This window comes from Amblyomma maculatum, chromosome 4, assembly GCF_055883805.1.
Source record: "Amblyomma maculatum isolate TAMU_Amacu chromosome 4, ASM5588380v1, whole genome shotgun sequence".
In the NCBI taxonomy this organism is placed as follows: Eukaryota; Metazoa; Arthropoda; class Arachnida; order Ixodida; family Ixodidae; genus Amblyomma; species Amblyomma maculatum.
In genome coordinates this window covers 39,475,612-39,497,024 of record NC_139347.1, presented here as the reverse complement: position 1 = coordinate 39,497,024, position 21,413 = coordinate 39,475,612, and the positions used below count along the sequence as shown (strand labels likewise).

At 47.9% G+C, this 21,413-nt stretch overlaps 1 protein-coding gene across 1 annotated transcript; it reads left to right on the top strand.

Annotated features, from left to right (window-relative positions):
• Positions 1–1,715: 1,715 nt before the first annotated feature.
• LOC146190781 (uncharacterized) lies at positions 1,716–21,200 on the top strand. Its single transcript, XM_084600234.1, has 7 exons — positions 1,716–1,913; positions 2,302–2,558; positions 7,066–7,374; positions 8,693–8,904; positions 10,349–10,685; positions 15,196–15,546; positions 21,062–21,200. Exons 1-7 carry the CDS (start codon positions 1,716–1,718, stop codon positions 21,198–21,200), a joined length of 1,803 nt encoding a protein of 600 aa, XP_084456360.1.
• The last annotated feature ends 213 nt before the right edge of the window (positions 21,201–21,413 follow it).

Genomic DNA, 21,413 nt, shown 5'->3' with positions numbered 1-21,413 from the left:
CAGCACACGGACGCCACTTCGTTTCGCCTCCATCGAAACGCGAAAAGCGTGGAAGCCTAGATACGAGTCGGCTGTCTATAGTTCCTAAGAGTCCAGGCCTACAAAATAATGGTATTAAGGCAAAAGCCTTGTCGCCTCGTACGTCCGGCGTCCTGTCCCACTATAGCTGTCCATCATCCTGACAGCCACGCCGGGCACATGAGAAACGTATTTTAACCCTAGGCTTACCTAAACACCCTCAGCGAACTGATGGAAGCCCACCGACGGCTCTCCACTACCCCAACTGTCGGCATATTCTCTCCTCTCTCCAACTTAGGCCATTAGGTACCCTCTTTCTCTCTTTCCACTTTCACTCCCACCTTCCTCCCTTCCCTTACGGCGCGGTTGAGGTGTCCACAGACAAACAAGTGAGACAGTTACCGCGCCTTTCCCTTCCTCTAAATAAATCAGCTCAGCTTTCAGTAGGAACTTGTGCAGTTCCAAAGACAGTCCGCGATCACCTCACTGTTCACACACTTCCTTAAAACATGCACCCCCTTCTTAGCCAGGCCAGACGAGAGGCGAGAGCACTTGCCCTACACAGAGCACATGCGAACGAACCCGACAAGGTTTACGTGGACGCCGCAAAATATCCACACCGCTCAGCTAATGCGATATGCGCGGTATCCAGCCGCTTCGAACGCATCACATAAGGCTCTATAATTGCCCGAACATCCGTAGAAGTGAAAGAATCCGTTATAGCCATCGCGGTAGTCTCTTCCACTGCTTCCCTTATCCTTAGCGGTTCTAAAACTGCCATACAAAATTTAGCCCTGGGTTAGATCATACTGCCTCTCACAACCATCCTGACCCATAGAGCTTGTCTGGGTACCAGCCCATTCGGGCAACCCCGACTTATGAACATATGTTCATAAGCCCATAGTTTTAACCACTGGCCAAATGGGGCCTTACGTACAACGAGGGTTGTAAGATCGTGGTCTCCAGCTCAGAACCGGCCTCACAAAGGAGGCTACTCGAGACTGGGCTGAAGCAGTTGCCATCAAGCACAGCTTACCGGCCACCATCCGTGATCAGGAGCCGGGCCAGCCTTTGTAACAAATATTTCGCGGCTTCACCAAAGAAAACGTTTTTCACCACCACCACCGAGCCGTAAGGAAAATGAGGAAGGTGGGAGTGAAAAAGAGAGATAGAGAGGTGCCGATAGTGGAGGGCTTCGGACCACCGCGCAACAGATGCTTTCGCCTCCTCACAGTTTATTTGTTCAAAGTGCTCCCTAGAATTTTATATGGTACATGTTTGATGCCGCAGAGCGACATGGCGTGCGGCTGCTGCGGAAGGACGCCGTAAGTGGAGATGCATGACTGTGGGCTGACTGGGAAATGATGTCGGAATGCTGGGTAAATGTGTTGTATTAGCCGTTCGGACATATGCACACGTGTTAGCAGCAGACACTACTGCTGTCATAATCCACGAACAGATCCAGAAGCAGGTGCACTCCACGCTTCCTCAGTGGCAGCTCGTGCCTTATACCGCCAACGGCGAATTTTTAAAACGTGTTTTGAGAACGCGTAATAAGAAACAGAAGCTATCTCATTTCCTACTACATACGTCGTTTTGCTTTTGCGGCTTGAATTCAGCGCCGCCGGCGATGAACCATGCGTAATAAGAGCGCGCAACGATGCATTTGAGAACAGGAGAGCGAGTTTGACGCGGTCATGGCGCGGACGCTCTCGGACGAGTCTGTGTTCCGTGGCCTGGGCAAGATGCGCGACGACTGTCTGCGCTACCGCAGCACGGGATCCGTCCGCTCCATGGACATCTTGCATGCGATGCACCACCACTTGGGACTCACCGGATGGCCCGTCTCTGCACCTGATCTGTCGACCGAGGACTTGTTCGACCTCATCGTCAAGGTGCGCTCTCGAACGCGACTGCTTGTCTGTTGTTTAATTTCTGGTCTAGCGGGGATATCAGTCCACGATCCAATCTACAATGCTGCGTGATATCCCCATATTTTAGCAGGCGCTTTCCGTTCCCTCGGTCATCGAGGGGCCCTGTAGCGACTCGGCGGTAGAGGTCTCGAAGATTTCACTAGAGGTAGGAAACGTAAACGTTTCAAGCTGCCGCGGCGGAGACCAGCGAAGAACGATAGCGTCGACTGCAGCTCTATAACCGGGCTCAGCCGAGCTAAGCCGGAGTAATTTTGGCCTCAGTTTTTGGTGACACAACACAGCCTATTAAGGATTTAGCTTTAACAAAGCGTTTCCTCCTCCTCCTTCTTTCGGTGTGTGCCTCACGTAGTTGGACTTCGAGTACCGCGTTGGGGCGTGGACGTTCCTGTACGTGGAGAGCGACGTCGTGGAGAGTGACGTTAGGCACGCTCTGCGCACGGTGCTCGACTCGCCGGCCCTGCTGCCTCACTGGTTCGAAGACGAGTCGGCGCAGGAGCACTACGCCACCCAGACGCTCGCCATGTTCGGCGGAATGGCAGACGCCGCCCACGAGGTCGTCCGCTTGGAACGCGCCATCCATTCCATCAATGCCAAGTCAGGAGGAAGGTGCGAAACGCAGTCCTGCGACGATAGTAGAGCTCGGGCTCGCAGTTCGATTGCGTGCATTTGTACGGATGTCAAACTGGCCAACAAGCGCATGGCAAGGACATGTTTTTAATGTAATGTAATTTCTTCTCGAAATACCTGGGCGAGTTGGTAACAGCTGATAGTACGACGTAAAACAGGTGAAAAAAGGGAACCACACGGACACAGCGCTCGTCTCTGTGGTTCTCTTCTTCTTAAACCATTCGCCAGGACCGGTTCATGCCTAATAAGGGTGCTGCTAATAAGAGAACCATAGCGGGAGAGGGGAGTTTGAACGTGCCTTTTGGCCGCCCTCCTGCAGTGATCGACGATAAGCACAGCGGAAGCATTTGGCACGTCTAGACCGCTGCAGCCTGCCCCAGGAAGTTTGTGGGAGGTATGCGTGGCAAGACAAGGGTAATCCACACGCCCCTTACATCAGGAATGAGCCACATGTAGCATACCTTATACAGTGTTCTGCAACTTTATGGAAACCGTTTTTAAACGAAATTCCGCCTCAGCCGGTGAAAACGCGCACAAACCTTGCGCATTGCTGTCTGTTTTGCTACGTTGTAAATCTGACAGTGATGTTTACTGGGTTTGGCCGCGCATGCGACGAGATTGAGAAAGCGAAAGACGCACACGGGGAGTTTCCGGTTGATGATGATAATGTTAGCTAGTCCCTTTGTAAAAAGTCAGTGGTGTCGCCATCTGGTGTTTTTGTAGCGACGCTAGATGGCGTATTAAACATGAGCGGAGGGGTTTGTTGCGGGACCTTGTCCCCTATATTACTCCTCCGATCCCTTCCGGCCTCTCTCGTCCTGCCCAAGGTCTAACTGACAAGGCGCGAGCCGGTGCAGCGTACACACCGGACATCCTGAGTCAATGGCGCCGAACCAAGATCAGCTGCCCCAACTGCCCTGCTGACTCCGTTGACCTGCAGCACTTGGTCTGGACCTGTCCTGGCACGGCTGGCCTCCGCGCCCGCTATACATGTGCTCACCACATTCAGACTTGCGAAGACTGGACAGCCCCCAATATCAACGCCAAGCGCAAGCTTAGTGCCCTGCTAGACTTCATGCCGGAGTCTGGCGCCCTCAACCTCACCTAACCCACCCCCTTCCCCTCTAGGCCTCAGGTCATCCTCGTGAATAAATGAACTCCTTCAATCTCGTCGCCGACGGTTCTGATCGCAGACTATTGTCAAACTGACTACGTAATAAAAAACCAACAATGCGCAAGCTTTCTTCGTGGTTTCACCGCTAACGAGCCCTCGGTTGAGGCGGGAAAATTTTTCAAAACGGTTCGATGAAGTGGCAGAGCACTGTACATACGAAGGAAGCCAACTGACACCAAATGAAATATTAAATTTACGCATAAAAAAAAGACGATAAGCATCGCCGAATTCAGTTTTCGGAATTCGGTTTTAACCGAAAACAAAAAGCTATGCTTTGCATACATAGGACTAAATAAAAACAAAATGTGCATCAAAATTAAAAAAAAAAGAAAATGAGACGTCACATAAGATATATGACCCAATTAGGAGTGCAAATCGGGCCTGGGCTGAACCTCTTAGCGGATGGAGTTCGTTTCTTGAGGCGAATTTAATAGTGAACAGTCACGAAATGAGAACACTGGGCAATCAGTTTAGCGTTAGTCGGTCGAGCTATCACTTCATATCCCAATAAATGTAAGCGGCTGCAGCAACACGATGCATTTAAAGAGTTTTCAGCGGTCGGAATAATTACGATATCTTCAATGTTCACGCATCAACGTCGGCGACGTTATTTGAAATATTTTTAGTGGACTTCGTGTGTGGCACGAAAACCTCCCTCCACAGCTGATGCTTCGTCATCTCATCCCTCTTTGCTCTGTAATGCTCCGGAAGTATTGATAATTAACGGTTAATTGTTTTTCGCGTATTTATTTTTTCTTGGAGGGGGATCGGTCATGATAGGGTGGTGAGGAAGCTGTGTACATTTGCTTGCGACGGCTTGCACGTATTTGTCCAACGATTCGGTGGACGAATATATGCTTGCTATTCCTTGGAAAGAGAGGCATGTGTACAGCATGTGCAAGTTTGCGTTGTGCGCCATACGTTACATTTTAAAGCAGGAAACACGCTATCAGTTCGTTTCATGTCATTACACATGTGCGCTACACATAATGATGTGGTTACACGTGGAGACACTATGTGCGCTAAGGCGTTGCGAAATTTCTCTGTATGGCTGATGGCCACTGACGCCATTAGCTTGTCGCTATACTATTATAGTATACTCCGATCACCTTTCTGTGGCTGAGCACAAAAAAAAAAAATGGCTTTGGTCACCATACTGTGTCACTGACACTTAACAATGACGCTTGCGTTTAGGTCTTCGTTCAGGAGGCGAAAACCCTTCACTTTCCTGCATAGCCACAGAAAAGTGAAAACGAGCATAGCAGCCATTCACAATATGAAAGCTAGAAAAACAGAGCATGCAGAGCACGTTTATGGACCCTTTCACGACCCTTGGAACTGCTTTATCGTTTGGCGGGAAACGTGCGGGAGTCACGTATATCAATTTCCGCGAGTTTCTTCGTGCAAAATTCTAGGCACTCATATCTACAAAATGTCTCACCAAATTAATGTTAATTTGGCAATCAACATGTACAGCCTTTGTCGAAAGCTTTGAGCCCAATGGGTTTGCTTTTAAGACGTAGATTATGACTTTTTTAACAATCGTGGAAGTCCTAGACATTGGAGAGGGTAAGACGAAAAATCTTCTTGCCTTCAGCAAATTTGGAAACCTGGGAATGCATTACGAGCCACATAGTATCGCTCAGAAGTAGACCCCCTGGGCTCTAAACTTCTGACAAAGGGTGTACCTTTTCACTAATTACCTGTTTAGGCATGTTGTTAAACACCAAGCCGGGTTGCAAGAAAAACAAGCCAGTCCGTACGCACTCGCACTAAGAAAAACTTTTATGAGCTCACCCATGTATTGAAATCACGCAATATCAGATTATAAATATTTTGCCGGCGATCAACAACAGCCCTCACTCTGTACCTTGGCAGCCAGACCTACATACACGTGGCTCATACAGCAATCCTCCCATCCCTACTTTAGAAATATGCCTATCATTAATGTCATCATGTCCCTCTCTGATCTTGCTCGCACTTCTTACACCATTCATATTGACCATGTGGTGGCTATTCGCTTGTTCCAGCGCCATCCGATTCCTTCTGGCTTAAAAGCAGAACTAGATGACACCTCTGTCTCTGTCCTTATTCACCATACGGTGGGTCCCTTTACATCCAGGGATCACAGGAAATGAGCTGACAGCCCGCGATATTGGCATCCTCGCGGGTGCCTGTGATCATTTTGTCAAGCCCTCTGACGTGGGATTAGGCGATGGCCCACGAATACACAATTAAGAAATACTACGAACACCTGCTAACTTTATACCAGCAGGCACCTCGCCCCCATTCACATCTAAAAGTTGTCTAAACGCTTCTTAGGATTGAAACAAACAATCTCATTACACCTCAACTTTTCCATTTTCGTCTCCGTTCGTATATGTCATTCCAGAGCATTGCCTCCTCGCCTGTCCTGTTGTCCTACGTCCCCTTCCTTACAACTCACTCATGGAGTGTCTGGATTCTCGTGTTCACAGCTGGATGATCAGCTTGCCTTGCTAATCATGCCAATAACAAAATTGACTCCCGGCTGCTAAACTCTTGGAACTCCCCGTCTCAATATATCCTCACCAATCTTTTCTGGGTCCCTGCACAGAGCGAACACCAAGGCAGTACGGCTGATAAGACCCAAAGACGAGAACTCCTTAACTGGGCTGAGAGTGGACTGCACTCGTCTCGCAGTGGAAATAATCGACTTATCAGTTACCACGACCTGACTTTGTTTTATAGAAGCTCCCACCTAAGTGCCCTCCACCGCATAAATCTCTTCCTAAAAGCAACCGGGTTTTGTGAGGAAGACTACAAACGCTCACATCCACGACTCATTGCCTTCCATTCATTATAGCTCGGAGTGAAACCTCTGCTCACTGTAACTTATGCCCTAGTACCAGAGATGTCACATATTTCTGAATTCCCCGAACGAACCCAAGTCCCCATTAGCAAGTATAACAACATGGATGGGAGGCTCAGCTCGTAGCCGCAGATACAATTTCGAACAGTTCGATGGACCCGTGGTATCACCGAGGTCCAAACGTGCCCGACCACTTAGAGTGGTCTGATGGCCCATCATCGTCCTGCTTCCTCTTTCTTCCTCCCTGTCATTTGATTCTCTCATGAATCAATAAAGTTGTTATCTGCATACCCTTGCCTTGCTCAACCAATCGCAGGATATGCTGAAAACTTAATATACTTATTTTAATAAAGTCTCTCTGATATCTCAATTAGTTATAGTCCTACACCTACAGTCCTTCGCTGAATGCAAAGTTACGGTTGTTAAATATGGTGACGGCCGCTTTCGACGGCGATCGTCAGGTTCCTTTTGATGACCGTGGAGACTGCGGCGGCGTCCCTGAACGGCGTGCTGAAGGCCTGGCAGTGGACAGGCACCATGTCCAGGTACCTTGGGACGCCCAGGGCGCACGTGGCATTCAGGGATGTGATCTTCGAGGTTCTCGGGCTCCTGTTGGAGTCGATACCTCGAGGCTTCCTCTACCTCGGCTACCGGGCTCTGTCCATGTTTGGCTTCGACGCGCACGACCCGCACTGGGCCGCGCACGCAGACCCACCCGCCATTTGGTTGCCGCCCGACCAGAGGATCAGCCACTGCCACCAGCTGCTGTGGTGCGTGCCTACGTGAACATACATGCGACTCATGCAGGGCCTTGTTATCTGTCCCGTTCTGACCCTCGATTCCAGAGCTTGCCTGTTCCTTCCGTGTAGCTCTTACAACTGCCTTGTGGTCTCTCCTGTTGAGGTCGTTGACCTCACTGGAAAGCTAAACTCATCGGTCGCCGAATTCGAAGAAATATTCACGTGTGTCACTGCAAGTTGCTCTGTCCTATATATCCTTGGTGTGATGTGATAGTAATAGCTGAAAAAGAATCACATATTTAAAAAAATTACAATGGTCCATCGCTGCTGAACCAAATATTGAGAGAAAGCATTAGCTGCGGGTGACTGAGCGTTCTTCTTCTTCTCTTTTTCTTCTTCCTCAGCCCACATATAAAGCCCCGCTATAACCAAGCCGTATGAACGTGCCTTAGTGGCCTATAGGGGTAACGTGAATGCCAGGGTCCTAACAGGCCGACTCTGACATAACCGTCCCATGTGAAACAAGAGACCCAAGTTGGCAGCTCCTGCCGACCGCTTGAGTTGGTAGCCCAGCTCTCACCCTAGTGTCACGTGGGGTGTGACGTCACAGCGGCTACCAGCCGCGCTACGCTGAAGGCTCGAAACCTAGATTAGTATTGCTTTCGCAATGAAAGCTATAGGGACTCTAGTTTGTTTTAGCGTCTTGAAGCTTATTGCTTCGTCTTTGATTTAGCGCATTATCACAAAAGCCTCTTTCACCGTTCTTGCCGATGTCTCTTTCTGTCTGTCTATTCATCTATCCGTCCATCTATGTCTGCCTGATGCCGGCCGTGGCAGGACCTGCTAAATTGCTGGCGCGCAACACTTTTCACATATCGGACTCGAACCCACTGGGATCCAAGTAACCAACTTGGAACCCACTGGCAAGGATTCCAGTGGGTTCCAATGACAGCTTGGTTAAAGGGGGATTCATATCTATGTCCAAGGGTCTTTCACAGAATTACGACTGTATGCTAACAAATATTACGACCAGAAGCCGAAGTGAAAGCTGAAGTTTCGCATATAATTCACATTTGGCTTTAGCACGCGAAATCGGCCGTCTTTATCTTTTCTTCGCCATTTTCGAGATAGGATACGTACCAACTATCCCGACGTGTTACGTTAAAAACGGATCATGAGATCCTAAAGCTTACTCTGATGCACAAAGCAGAAATATTACAATGTCCGCACGCACCATAACCAGTTTTATAGCTGTTTGCTGAATTTGCCTTTCCTTCAGAAAACCATAAAAGTAGCTGCAGCGAGTCTCGTAGTGATCTTATTCCTAACAGCGCGCGGCGCTTTGCAGGTCTGCCAACCCGATCGCTCTCAACGCCGCTCTGATGATGAGAAAGCAAGCGAAAGCCACGTTTGCAAAGTCAGACACCTTGGATGCAAGGGACATGGTGAACCTAATCAAGGACGAACTGCCAGCGCGCTTGAGTGATCTCGTCAGCTTCGACAATAGTACTTTCGCCGAAGCCCGGAAAAAACTCGAGGGACTAAACGTCACTCTGCCTGGTACTGCACTAAGCATTGTCAGACGTGCCTGACTCAATTTCTGCGAGAAAACAATTGGAATGGCATTCTCAAGAGGCAAATGCTTAGGCAACACGTATTTTTATACTGTAGCAGATATCTTTCTTGAGTTCAGGCTCGAATTTTCTCCGTTGTTTTAAAATTGTGACAGCTCGCACGTACGCAAATGTTGGTAAAGACTTCCGAAGTTCGAAAGAAAAACGAAGAAAATCATCTTAACAGTGCGCTATGCTCATCAGTCACGTGTGATACAATTAACCTAAATAAATGGGGGATGTTTAAGAATGATTGAACCTATAGTTATGCGAGCGAAAGCTCTGTTAAGCACGGTTTATCATCGCTCAGTAAGATTGTACACGGTTTAATAGTTTGAATTAGGTGGACAATATCGCGATTGCACCTCTGTCCGGCTGTTTTATCGTGCGATATTTTAAACATTTGTTTAAACCGGTTACGGGGCCCTTTCGCGGCAGATCTCTAGGTTCTACGACTCCACCAGACGGCGTTGCATCTACAAAAAATATAGGGATCGAGCCTACCATGTGGCGCTAAAATAATAGCTAAAATAATAAGTTTTTATTTAAGGACTATAAATATTGGCAGGTGTACATTCGTTTCCACAAAACCCAACTAAACAGAAAGGTAGCCCTGTATTGTGAGATGTCAACGTACGTTAAAGGCCACCAGGCGGTCGAAATTACTCCGCAACCCTCCACTACGGGACCTCTTTCACTATTTTAGCTTTCACTCCCACCTCCTTTACTTCACTCAAGTCTGAAAGATAAGGCGCCTTTAATAACCTACGAAAAAAAACATGACCATGACCTGGTTAGGTACAGGTGTCCACCATTCCTTGAGGTCCTTTTCCCCAAAACCTACCTAAAGCGCACAGCGAGACCGCTACAGACACAATTAGTAGTCTACGCCCACCTTTCACTCGCCAGTCAGAGACGGACCCACGGTGTAAGAATACGGACCAATGGACGCCGTCTCTGATGGTACATCATATGCAAGGTTCAACCAACACCTCCTAGCCGGTTTTGGCTCGCCGAGCCAGCGAGAACGAGGAAGCCGACCTTCCGAAGGGGCGCATGAGAGAGGTTTGATTTGTGTTTTTGTTGTTTTTCGGCGCTCGCATCGCTGTAATACTTGGCAGAGGGTACCTCAGATACCTGATCGATGCATTGGGCTTGTTTGTTTAAAATTTCATACCCTGGTCAGTGGCCCTTTAAAATAATCACATAGCGTTAAACGGTTTTTCACATTATGTCTGTCGTTCACGCGCCGCTTTCCATATCAGTGGACGCGGTGCCTAAGGAAGCAAACATAAATTCGGCGTGAATGTAGCCTGAAAGCTTCTGACATTTCCCCTTGCGGATCTCTGAGGTTGTCCCTAGAGCTAGTGAGTGAGTTATCTCGTATGCAGGTGACTTCGCGTCCACGCGGTCGCTGACGCCGATGCTCAGCAACTCGTCCATGTGGGAGCCGCGCCGGGCGACGCCGTTTCTGCTCAATGTACTGGCGCTGCGCGCCCTCTCAGCGCCTTTTCTTTTGGATGCGGTGACGCGGCCTGTCACAGCTGCCGAAAAGGACGCCATGCTGTATTTGGTCCAGCAGCGGCTAGCCGAGCCGCTGGTCAAACTGCAGCGCAACACGGTGGCCGTGCCGTTGGGAGCGCTGACGCCGCTACTCTTCCACGAGAACTTCCCGGCGGCCGTCCGCTTCGCAGGTCTCGGCCGAGCCTTCATCGACGCGGCACTCAGGTTGGGCAGCGGCGCTAACAGCATGTTAGCAGCCGTGTGCTGACGATACGAGTCCCGGTAATAAGCAGAGATGCCTTGAAAAGAGAGGATATGATTCCGACAGACCCCTCGGAGTCCGATAAGATGAATTTAGATGGAGGCAGCCAGGATGATTGTTACCTCCATTAAAAGTGATGGTTTGGTTTGGTTTGTGGGGTTTAACGTCCCAAAGCAACTCAGGCTATGAGAGACGCCGTAGTGGAGGACTACGGAAATTTAGACCACCTGGGGTTCTTTAACGTGCACTGACATCGCACAGCACACGGGCGCCTTGCTTTTCGCCTCCACCGAAAAAGTGAGGCCGTCAACCTGTATTTCATGAACGACTGCTGCCGTGCACCATTCTCCGCTGGAATAGTGCGGGCCCTCAACGTCCACATAGAAAACAGTGTGTTTGAAGCCATATTGGCGGCGTCACGCGCAGGTCCCATCCGTTGTGGTCTTCTCTGTCCATTTTGGTAGGAAGGGGTCGAACACGGAGGACGCCTCTCCATGGTTATGTTGTATACGTAGCCGGTCCAGGACCGGACACGATCTGGCCAGGGCGCGTGTATTGATTAGTGAGATGCGCCTCGCGTATAGCTCCCGATAGGCGTTCACCACCCCCAGTGCAAGGAGCCTCTTGATCATCTTGCAGAGAGTAACCTCCAGAATGTCTTTATCATGCTTGCGCAAGTGAAGGTATGGAGGCGTCCGGAGAGGCGTCCGTGTGCTATGTTCAATTTCAGTGCTCGTTAAAGATCCCCAGGTAGTCAAAATTACTCTAACGGGAAGTAATCCGAACAGCGCAGAGGACAGAACAAGGAGCTGAACAGCGCCGTGTTTGTCTCGTTTAATTGCTCCTTGTTCTGTCCTCTGCGCTGTTTGGATTACTTCGCGTTATGTATAGCCACCAACTCGCCCAATCTGCCGTTCTTCTACAAAAATTACTCTGTAGCCCCGTTCCACTACGGCACTTCTTTCTCTCTTTCCGCTTTCACTGCCACCTTCCTCCCTCCCTGCTGGGTTCAGATATCCATGAAGAAAGTGTGACCGATACGACTTTTTTACTATACGCCATGCGCAGCGCCTATAGGGGCGCCACTGAAAGCCGCGTAGCGGCGGCCGTCGGAACCCGAGGCGGGCCTCATGCGGCAAGTACGGCAAGCGTGGCCGTGGTGCGCGCGTGCGATCTGCCGTTTGTGCGCGTCTCGCGGGCACTCCCGCGGTGACAGTGCACAAGGGGATCGCCCTTTATCATGGTGGACATGTGTTCGTTATCAAAGCCGTCTGAAACTACATCGCCTCCATATATGCATCAAGTGTCTCCTGCAGGCTGGCGTCAACAAGATTGCGTACGAAGTGGAGCTCATTTTGAGTGCCCCACTTTCCTTACAACGCCGCGTTAATTCGTTCATTCCTTGACCTATGAACCAATGTTCTTTCTTTGCTTCATCGTACACGCTTGCTTCGTTTACATGCAATAAATTGCTACAACAAACTAGGCAGCGTCGAAACTGCGAGCGGTTTCGTACCGGTGCGAGCACAGGAAAAGCAAGCGAGCTTGCAAACCAGCATTCTGAGCATCAGAAAAATAGCGCATATTGGGCTCCTGTAGCAAGAGTTCAAATTTTTCATGGTTGCGCTTTACCGCTGCCTGTACACGATGGATTTCATCTATTCCGTCGTCAAAAAGGCAGATCGGGTAGATAATTTCATGGGTGAGTGAGATATCAGCAGAGGCAATATCTGAAAAGCTGCATCACAGGTTAGCCAAGAGCATATTAGATTTAAAGTTCATATCCTATGTTATTATTGTAGTATCATCTTCATTTCATTTGTATCACCATCACGCCCAACTGCAGAATTACAGCGCGCTTTATAACAAGCTCTAGAACCTTTGGACTGAATATCAAGCGCACCGACATGTTATGTTTTCGTAATCTTGCCAGCCAACAGGAACTCTGGCTCTGTTCTTCAAAGTAATTGCATGGCATGTTTCAAAACGCATATTGGAAAATGTCTGTTCAATAACCTGCCGCAGCGGCTCCGGCTACTGAGGAAGATCGAGTTATCGGTACGGAAGTTGACCACGCCGCCCGCGTTTAACTGGAGGCGAAACGCAAAATGCAACCGTGTGCTGTGCGATGTCAGTGTATGCTAAAGATTGTCTGGCTAAGCGGTTCATAAATCTAATGCGTATTGTATATTCCTAGCAGCGGAGGCAACCAAGTTTAAACAAGAAGTGTTCACGGAAGGTGCAGTGACAAGCAGAAAACACTCAAAAATAGTATCACTGATCAGGCCTGCTACACGGCACATTTAATGCCTTTTCCATCGAATGACGCTCGTTCAAAATTATATTTGTTTGCTGCTACATGAGAAAATATAATGACATTCGATGAAAACGACATTAGGCATCGAATGAGTTTGAGGTCTACTCATCCGAATGCGATCAACGAGGAAATGTGTTATGTCGACACCAGGCACTCGGGGAGAGGATACACCCAAAATAAACTACAAACGTGCCACCTGCATTAAATATTACTGTGCTCCTATAATTGTGCAGCTAGTCATATATGTGAAATATGCCAAATATCATCGTAAAAAAAAAAAAGAAAAAAAAAACTGGCACCCATCGCTGCCAGCCAACTCGTATCCACCGCACCCAGCGCGGACGGAACAGGTCGCTCCTGCATGCTGCCACGGTCCGTCGGCGCCGAGTCATCGACACGGCGAACTTCTTTCGCCACCTTCAGAAAAGCATGCTCTGTTGATCTTGAATAATAAGCGCTTAACCTGAAGAGGGAATAAAAATATTATCTTTACTGACGATCGCTGTTATGTAACGAAATTTTGGAAGAAGTGAGAACTGGTAATACGAGTAATTTTCTGCTCATCCGATTTCGTTCTCAAGCTCCGCTGCTAAGGCGTCGCCGAAGTTACACCTTCCGTTTGCTGTAAGAAAATTTGGGAGACAATTGAACTGATACTATAAGGCAGTTTTATGAATAATAAATTTACTATTTCCAAAGCGCTTCCAGCTACGGCTTTGATGCGAAATCGTTTAGGCATAGCGACGACTAGGGCCCAGCACATGGCCTATCGCCGTCGTCGGCCGCTTTTGCGGGCAGCGTCGTTGCGATAAGCTCGCCGTATACGATGTGGCAAGCGTTACGAATTTGTCATATGCTTTCTTGATGAGGCCAAGCTCGGGCATTTTTCGACGAGCCTTAATACGCCGAGCGAACAATCTGGCGAAAACGTGCGGCAGTCAACGGGGCTGTCGTATGGCGATACTCGAAGGCTCTATAAAAGCGGCCTAGGACAGTACACTAGATACCGCTTATTTTACGTGTTGCTCTGGACACTTGCTTCAGTGCGCAAAGTGTACGCGATGTTGAAACTCGTACGCTTTTCGCAGTCGAGCGCAGACGTGCGCACCTTCAGTGCCCTTTTGTAAACAGACGCCGCCGACACTGCCGCTAACTTCGTAATTGATAGTCCTAATCAACAGGCTGGTTACAAGGCATGCAAGACATGAATGTCAATTTAAAGGCTGCTTTCGTTTACAGCGCAGTCACCTATCGCAACATATTGAAGGCAAACCAACATTTGCATGTCAATTGCAGTTACCATACTTTTGAAATAGCATTATCTTTGGTCGTGTAGCAGCGCGTCGAAAAAATGACATTAACCTGAACAAATGTCATTCGGTGCGATAGCTTGCTTTCTGCGTCGAAAAACCACGATTCACGGCCGCCGTCGTTCTCGTGAAGCATCACTGGAAACTGATACAAACGTGTTCCTGGCAAGGTTTTATGTCTGCTCGTAAAACAAACTGCGCAGCAATTCTTCCCGGACATTGCTAAAGGTTGATTGAGCCACGACCAAAGACGAAAACACGACTCGCGCGCATAGACGCTGACATGAACAGCGCCCGACTGAGCCCGCCTACGATTTGCGGCTTTGGCGACAGGCGGCGTTGTCGGCGTTTTGCGCATCGCGTATAGACAAATTTACAATTTACGTTTCCATGCCATATCTTTCCTACTTGAGACATTATAGAAAGAACAAACAACGGACTTGCACAAAGCTCCTCGTCTGCAGCTTTCAGAAGGCATTCTTCATTAACAGGGTGCTTCGTGGATATGCCCCTTCTTTGTCCAGGCGGGGCAGTTTGCCCTGTGTGTATTTTAGTTCACTATACATCACTCGGCCAAACCTGATCCCGAATCTTGTGCGACGCCTGACCTTGAGGGTGTCCTTGGCGAAACAGCACGGCAACACTCTACCAATAGGCAAGCTATGTATATATCATAATACACCCTCTGCCCATACAGAGTCACCTTGGTGTACATCGTCCATCATGGTGGAAGTGACTGTCCTTTGGTTTCACCTTTACCGACGCTCTTTCAAATGGATTATCGGTTTAACCAAGCTGAGAACGATTAATTTTTTTTTTTTCACTCTAATTCTGGCGGCGATGCAGAGTTGTGGGTCCGGAAGGAGCGTTCTTCAATCGCGTGGGCCGGCGCATCATCTCGAGTTGGTGGTCCTACAAGAGCAAGGAGTCGTTCCGGAACACCACCCGCTGCCTCGGCCTGCCGGGCTCCGAGGAACTGTGGCGTACCGCGCTGTCCGTTCGTCTTTCGTGGGACATGTTCCGCGCTCGCCGGGTGGAAGACCGGATCGGTGAATTTTCCGCCGGCTTGCCTTTCGAGGGCGACGCCGACAGGCTATTCTTCGTTGCGTACTGCTTCTTCCTATGTGCCATGGAGGAACGGCCCGAGAGGCACGTGCACGCCACCACCTTTTCCAGAAAATTTTTCGTCATATGGACGTATTGTTTACGTTCCCACACATTACGCATAAAATAGTAACCGAGACTAAATGTAGCAACCCTCAAGAGAAGTGTTTAGTCTTACTCTTTGAGGGGCCAGTAGTTCAGGCAAAGTAATTATACCCCAAATGACCAGACCCATAAATGTACATTCTAAGCTAAACCACGTAAAACAGAACTGAATTTTCCACCTCAACCTCATAATCGGCAGTCCTTAATTCACACAGAAGCTAAGTGTGACTGATGTACTTATGTAGCCAGTCTTCTTTCAGAAGGTTCACTGCAGTCACTTCCAAACTGCTATTCCCTGTGACTTTTTTATTTCTTGTGGTTTCGAGTATAACACATTTAGTTGCCTGCCATAGAGTACACATACATTGATAGAAGGCCACAGAATCACCAGAAGTCGTTTACAAGAAAGTTGCGGAAACGTCTAGCAATTTCTTGCTTGTGAGTTTGAGGCTTGAGCACCGCACCGCCATAGACTTCCATAAGTGCCCGTGAAAGGTATTTTCTATTTGTGCCATTTCGCCGTCTGTCTCATTCAAGAGCTTAAATCGCTCTTGCTATGACAGCGACTTATTTAAAATCTCACTGGCGTCAATTGAAATACACCGTTATCAGTGCAGTAGTATTAGTAAGCAACTTTAGGATTCAAGCCTCCCGTGGGAAGGTCGGCGGGCTGCCGCGTCGGGGCGATCTTCAACTATCATCAGCGCTGGATACCGCGATCGTACGCATTTCAATTCGTGGCAAAAGCCTAACCAATTGTTACTTAAAAATGGAAAGTCTATATAGTTGACACATTTTTAGAGACCAATGTCCGAATTCTTTGTGCCTTAGATTTATTTCTTTTTCATACTTATCGCCGCAGGGCATTTCCATGCTTTTAAGTCTTGATGCTGCCCCAATGTTAATTCCGTAAGTATCGCTAGAGTTGGTTCGTATACATGGGTGAAGTTATGGCTATAACGGCACGTAAATACCTGCTCCATTTTAACTAACAACTTTACGGAACGTAATGGAGGTGCACCTGCCGCACGGGAGGCTGGATAATTCCAAAGTGTGATAATGCTTTCAGGGCAGTTTATCTGCATACTGTTCCGCACTTTCGCAGATAACTTTTTATAATGTCGTGGAAACAGCGAATAGACACGTCAGTACTTGCCACGAGGCAGTTGTGAAAGCGAAAGACGGCAGCGTAACGTGGGTGCGGTCTTGCAAATGATTGCGAAATAGCTGACCAGCAGTATAAAGCACTTGCGCCACCCATCCGCACCCCGGCTATTAATAACTATGCGTTGCTAAGTACAGTGCTTCCGCGTAAGCGTTAGGAAACAACACGCTGGTTGGCAACGCGATGCAAAGCGCCGAAGCTCTGCTCGTATAATATGCGACATGCTATCCCGGCGTTCCATAGGAATTCTGTCTGGGCGGATGTTATTTGTGCAGAACTTCCGCCTTCTACAGCTGTCGCTTCGCGCAGCTGGAAGCGCTGCTACATGCTTTTGTTCTGAGGGAAGTTCGGGCAGATAGGGCGGTTGAACAAAGGCATGTTGCGTGGGCGACCTATCTCTCTCTTGTTTACCGCCAAAGGATGCGTTTTATCGCGGCTCTGATTTTGAGCCGTATATGGCACAGACAGAGACCCTAACGGATATCGAAGCACCAATCATGATTTAGAAATCGGAAGACCACTGACTTCACCCTTGTCCACGGAGTGCAAAAGCGTGTGGCAAATGTAGACGGAGCTTGCCCGAGGCCACTCTCTAGTGAGACGGTCTGCGTTCGGAGAGGCGCTATTGCATCTGTTACACTTTTTGACGATATCGAAATCGGGTGATTCATACAGACGACGGCTCGCCAAATTGCATCGAAGAATGGCTGCCCACTAGCCGGCCAGCTGAGCGAAAATGTCAGCTTTTCTCGCATGGTCGACGGACTGAAGGCCTGATAAGAATATTTTAACCTCTTTTTGTTCTTTTCGAAGCATATTTTGCGTCGCTTTCTATAAGAAGCGGCACGTGAAGTCCTTGCGCATGCAACACTCTTAACCTTGAAGTTGGCGCATGATAGCCTGAGTTGCTTATGCGCCACTAAACCCAACACAACAACAACAACATTAACTGCGGTAGCAACTGCTGTATTCTTAAGGATTAATAAGTTGCTACAGAACACAGCAGTGGCGGATTTAAGGATGTGCAGGGGAAGGGATGGGGGAGGGGACCACTTTCAGCTGTAATTTTAAACCTGGAAAGCGCATAAAAACAACGGACAACAGAAAGAGACAGACACACGAGGTTTAACATGTCTAACCAACTCGCCCAAACGCTGCCATTATTGAGCTGTAATTTCTTTGTAGAAAAATCATTAAACGGATCGAGCAAGGTTTTCGACAAAGAAAGCCCTATAAATTTATTGATCAAGTAGCACCGCCACCCCCCTCTCCTCCCCCTTTCCCTGACTGTCCTCTGGAAGTGTCAATAATAAATGCGCCCCTCGGAAGGCAAGACATGGTGCAGTAGTGTCATTGGTGACCTGGCATAGTTCTCCTTTCTACTTTCCAGCTGAGTTTGCACCTTGCCTTAGCTGTAACTTGCGTATTGGTCGACCGGTGAATCTGGAGAGTGACTTGTAAAAGAATAAATAGGGCAGTTTGATATGTTCTTTGGCGCAGCAGTCGTTGACAGAAAGTTGCAGTGAATGACCTTAAATGGTTTGACCAGAACTTATTAAGCAATCAAACTTGGAAAAGTCGTGGGCCTTCTTAAAACATGGAAGCATTGTCAACTACTGTGAACCGGTTCATTGGTTCACATAAAAAAGTGCACCATAGAAAGAATGGACTACCAGCAGTCAGATTTGTTCAATTTATTAATGTAAGTAGGCTTGCAAAAGGGTATATAATTTAGTGAGTTGGCACGGATTCACATTGTTGCGACACAAGGGCGATTAGCAACCGACAAAATTTATTGGGACAATAAGAAGAAAACAAAACCAAAGGAACAAAGAGCACATAACGTCCCTTACCACAAAGTAATACGTTTGAAATATGCAGCGAGATGCAGGTTTTTAATGTATCTTAAACGTACTATATTCATGAATGCGCTCAAAATATATTGAAAGTATACGTTCGTCAAATTTCTATCTCAGTATTCGAAATATATTATTAAAATTTGTCAATGTACAATATCCGAGACTATACTGCGAGCAATTTCGATACGTGAGAAAAATACTACACCTCAATGTATGCTTCGAGCATATATGTTTCGAATTCTTGGAAAGGTATATATGCGGTGTTTGCATGTTGGCAATGAATTAAAAGTTACTTTCGTACTTGTGCGGCTATTTCGTCTCCCGTACGTATATTTCAAATCCAACAAGAGGGAAGTCATCGAAAACATTTGCAGCACACTTCAAGGTGCCGTAAAACACTATAGTGCTTCAAATTATTTTTCGGTGAAGAAAAAGCTTCCTTTGCTACTTGTTCTTACCAGGTTCCCTTAGCCTGGTAAATTCATTGATATGCGCGATTAGCAGCCAGAGTAACAAGAATACACTTATAACCATCCAGGAACCTTTCCTCGAACCTTCTTATCAATAACACGTTAAAAATATTCAATAATGCATCACCATCAGAGGATATCCACTAGTACTTTGTTTACAAAAGTGTGTCGCGTATTCAGTCTAGCTGGCTAAAATACAGGGATTGAAATGAAAACAAATTCACTCCACCTAGGGTCAGAGTCAGTGTGGGCTTCCATTTGACCTTAAAGGAGCAGGACAAATCTGTTGCACTGCAGTTAAGGTGTGCACGGAGAAAAATGTGACATACTGTATCTCGTTTCCTATAAAACAGCACACAATGTCAGTGTGGCTAGCCATTGACCTTCAAGGAAAAAGTGGTGACTTCCTTTCCCCAAAACGTCCGCCCACTTGACCTCTAAAAAGGTGGTGTGACCTTCACCTGAATAAGCGTAGGTGTCCATCCAAAAGTATAATGCGCCTTCCTTTCTCCGAAGCCTAGTTTATAAAAAAAAAATTGTGGCGTTTAAACATGGCTTGAATCTGTAGTGATAAGCAAAAGCTGTGAGCGTTGCGGCGATAGCCTCTAAACACCGCCTTTTCAATCCGCGTTCTTTTCATAATTTTTCTTATATAATTGGTTCACATGAAATGAAATGCGGGAAAGCGCAAAACATATCTTTTAAGAATGTGTCATCCACACCTCGCTTCCACACCTCGCTCCTAGACCGCCTAAACAGTACCAATTGCCAGGCATCCCATACGCACGATAAGGCACCCAAACCTGCTGCCTAGCGAAGCAAGGAAAAAGTTTGTCTTGGCACTCGCCGAGATGAATTACTAAGTGTGACATTCAAGGTGCCACGCAGCCCTCAGCGCAAAGACGCCATGCCTCCTCGAGGTGAAGGGCAAGATCAGGAAAGAACTGTGGTTCCACCCCGAACGAGAAAACGCCACCTTGTAATGAAGTTCTTGGAAGACTGTGGACACCCCATGGGGGAAATGGTCATTTCCGAAGTGAACTCGGGATGAATAGAAGATAGATGTTAGAAGCTCTGCTCGAGTCAGGCTTTGACCCACCTGGGTGGCGCAGTCGCCGCGTCCTGGCACTGTGACCCCGCCCTGGGGACCTGGGGAGGGGGGGGGGGGGGCGGAGTAAGCCAGATTTTATGAGAAAAGCCCGCTCCCCAAAAACCCACCACCTGTGGTGCGGAAGGCTTCGCCCGAGGTTGCCGTAGGATGATGATAGTTGGTTGAGGCCTGTACCGTTGTGGCTTGCAGTATAGAGACAGACAGAGATCTAAACGTGCGCCTCCTTGAACATGCTGGTCGCTTGATTGCTGTTCGGGGACATATACACTTGACCAAGCATGTTAACAGTCACAAGTGCACACCACATTTCGAAAAAACGCGCATTCTGTGCAGGCACAGAGACGAGACAGCCCGAAAGGGTATGGAAGCTATTAGAATAATAAAATAAGCTGATAACTGCATGAATGCGCTATCGTTGTTACTTGACGCACAGTTCAACTATCATGAAAAATGCACTTTCCTTGTGAAATTGAGATAAGATTTGAATCGTTAGGATGCTCCAGGTGCATTTTTTTTTTTTTGTCACTAGGTTTTATAATCATCTGGACTGCGCATGTAATGTGCTTTTTGTTCCTTTTGTACAGTTCTCTCATTATTTCTATGTATTGCATGTCCCAATAATTTTTATCAGTTGATAGTGAGCATTGTTCTGTTTGATTTCGTCTCCGTCTCCCTCCTTGTGGTGTCGCAACAACACGGATAAGCAGACTTGTGATATCATTCACACAGTGGACTGGTCGCGGATGGGCTGATCACATCCTGTCAGCGCCTGTGAGAGTTTTGCGTGTTCACAATGTAGTAAGCAACACGCAAAGGTGACCCGTTTTTCCCGTTTTATATCGGGTGCCACCACGTTGCGCTCCAATACGTCTGCAAGCAACTTCTTTTTGCTCCACAGGCCTTCGCCAAGGGACCTGTGTAACGTCCCTTTGAGGAACATCGCCGACTTCGCCAAGGTGTTCAACTGCAGCGCCTCTTCTAGCATGGCCTTATCGCAGCGTTGCCTCGACCAAGACCGAGCGCCGGGTGCGGCGTGATGACTCCAGCCGGAGTTCTTCGTATTAATGTTCAACAGCGTAAACTCAAGTTGACTGCGTGCTGCGGAGGGCACTGGCTGGTCAGGGGGAGAGGAGAAAGAAAACCATTCCTGCCGGGCGAATCTGGTGGACACATACTAGTGAAAACGTGATATAAAGTTTCTGGTGTCTACAACTTCTTGTGTTCACTTATTTATAGCTCAAACTTTTCAC

Excerpts from the sequence above, each read along its gene's own strand:
- LOC146190781 (XM_084600234.1), top strand. The coding sequence starts at position 1,716 with ATGGCGCGGACGCTCTCGGACGAGTCTGTGTTCCGTGGCCTGGGCAAG. Across the intron at positions 7,375-8,692 it reads CACTGCCACCAGCTGCTGTG|GTCTGCCAACCCGATCGCTC; the intron begins GTGCGTGCCTAC and ends GGCGCTTTGCAG. Across the intron at positions 10,686-15,195 it reads TTCATCGACGCGGCACTCAG|AGTTGTGGGTCCGGAAGGAG; the intron begins GTTGGGCAGCGG and ends GCGGCGATGCAG.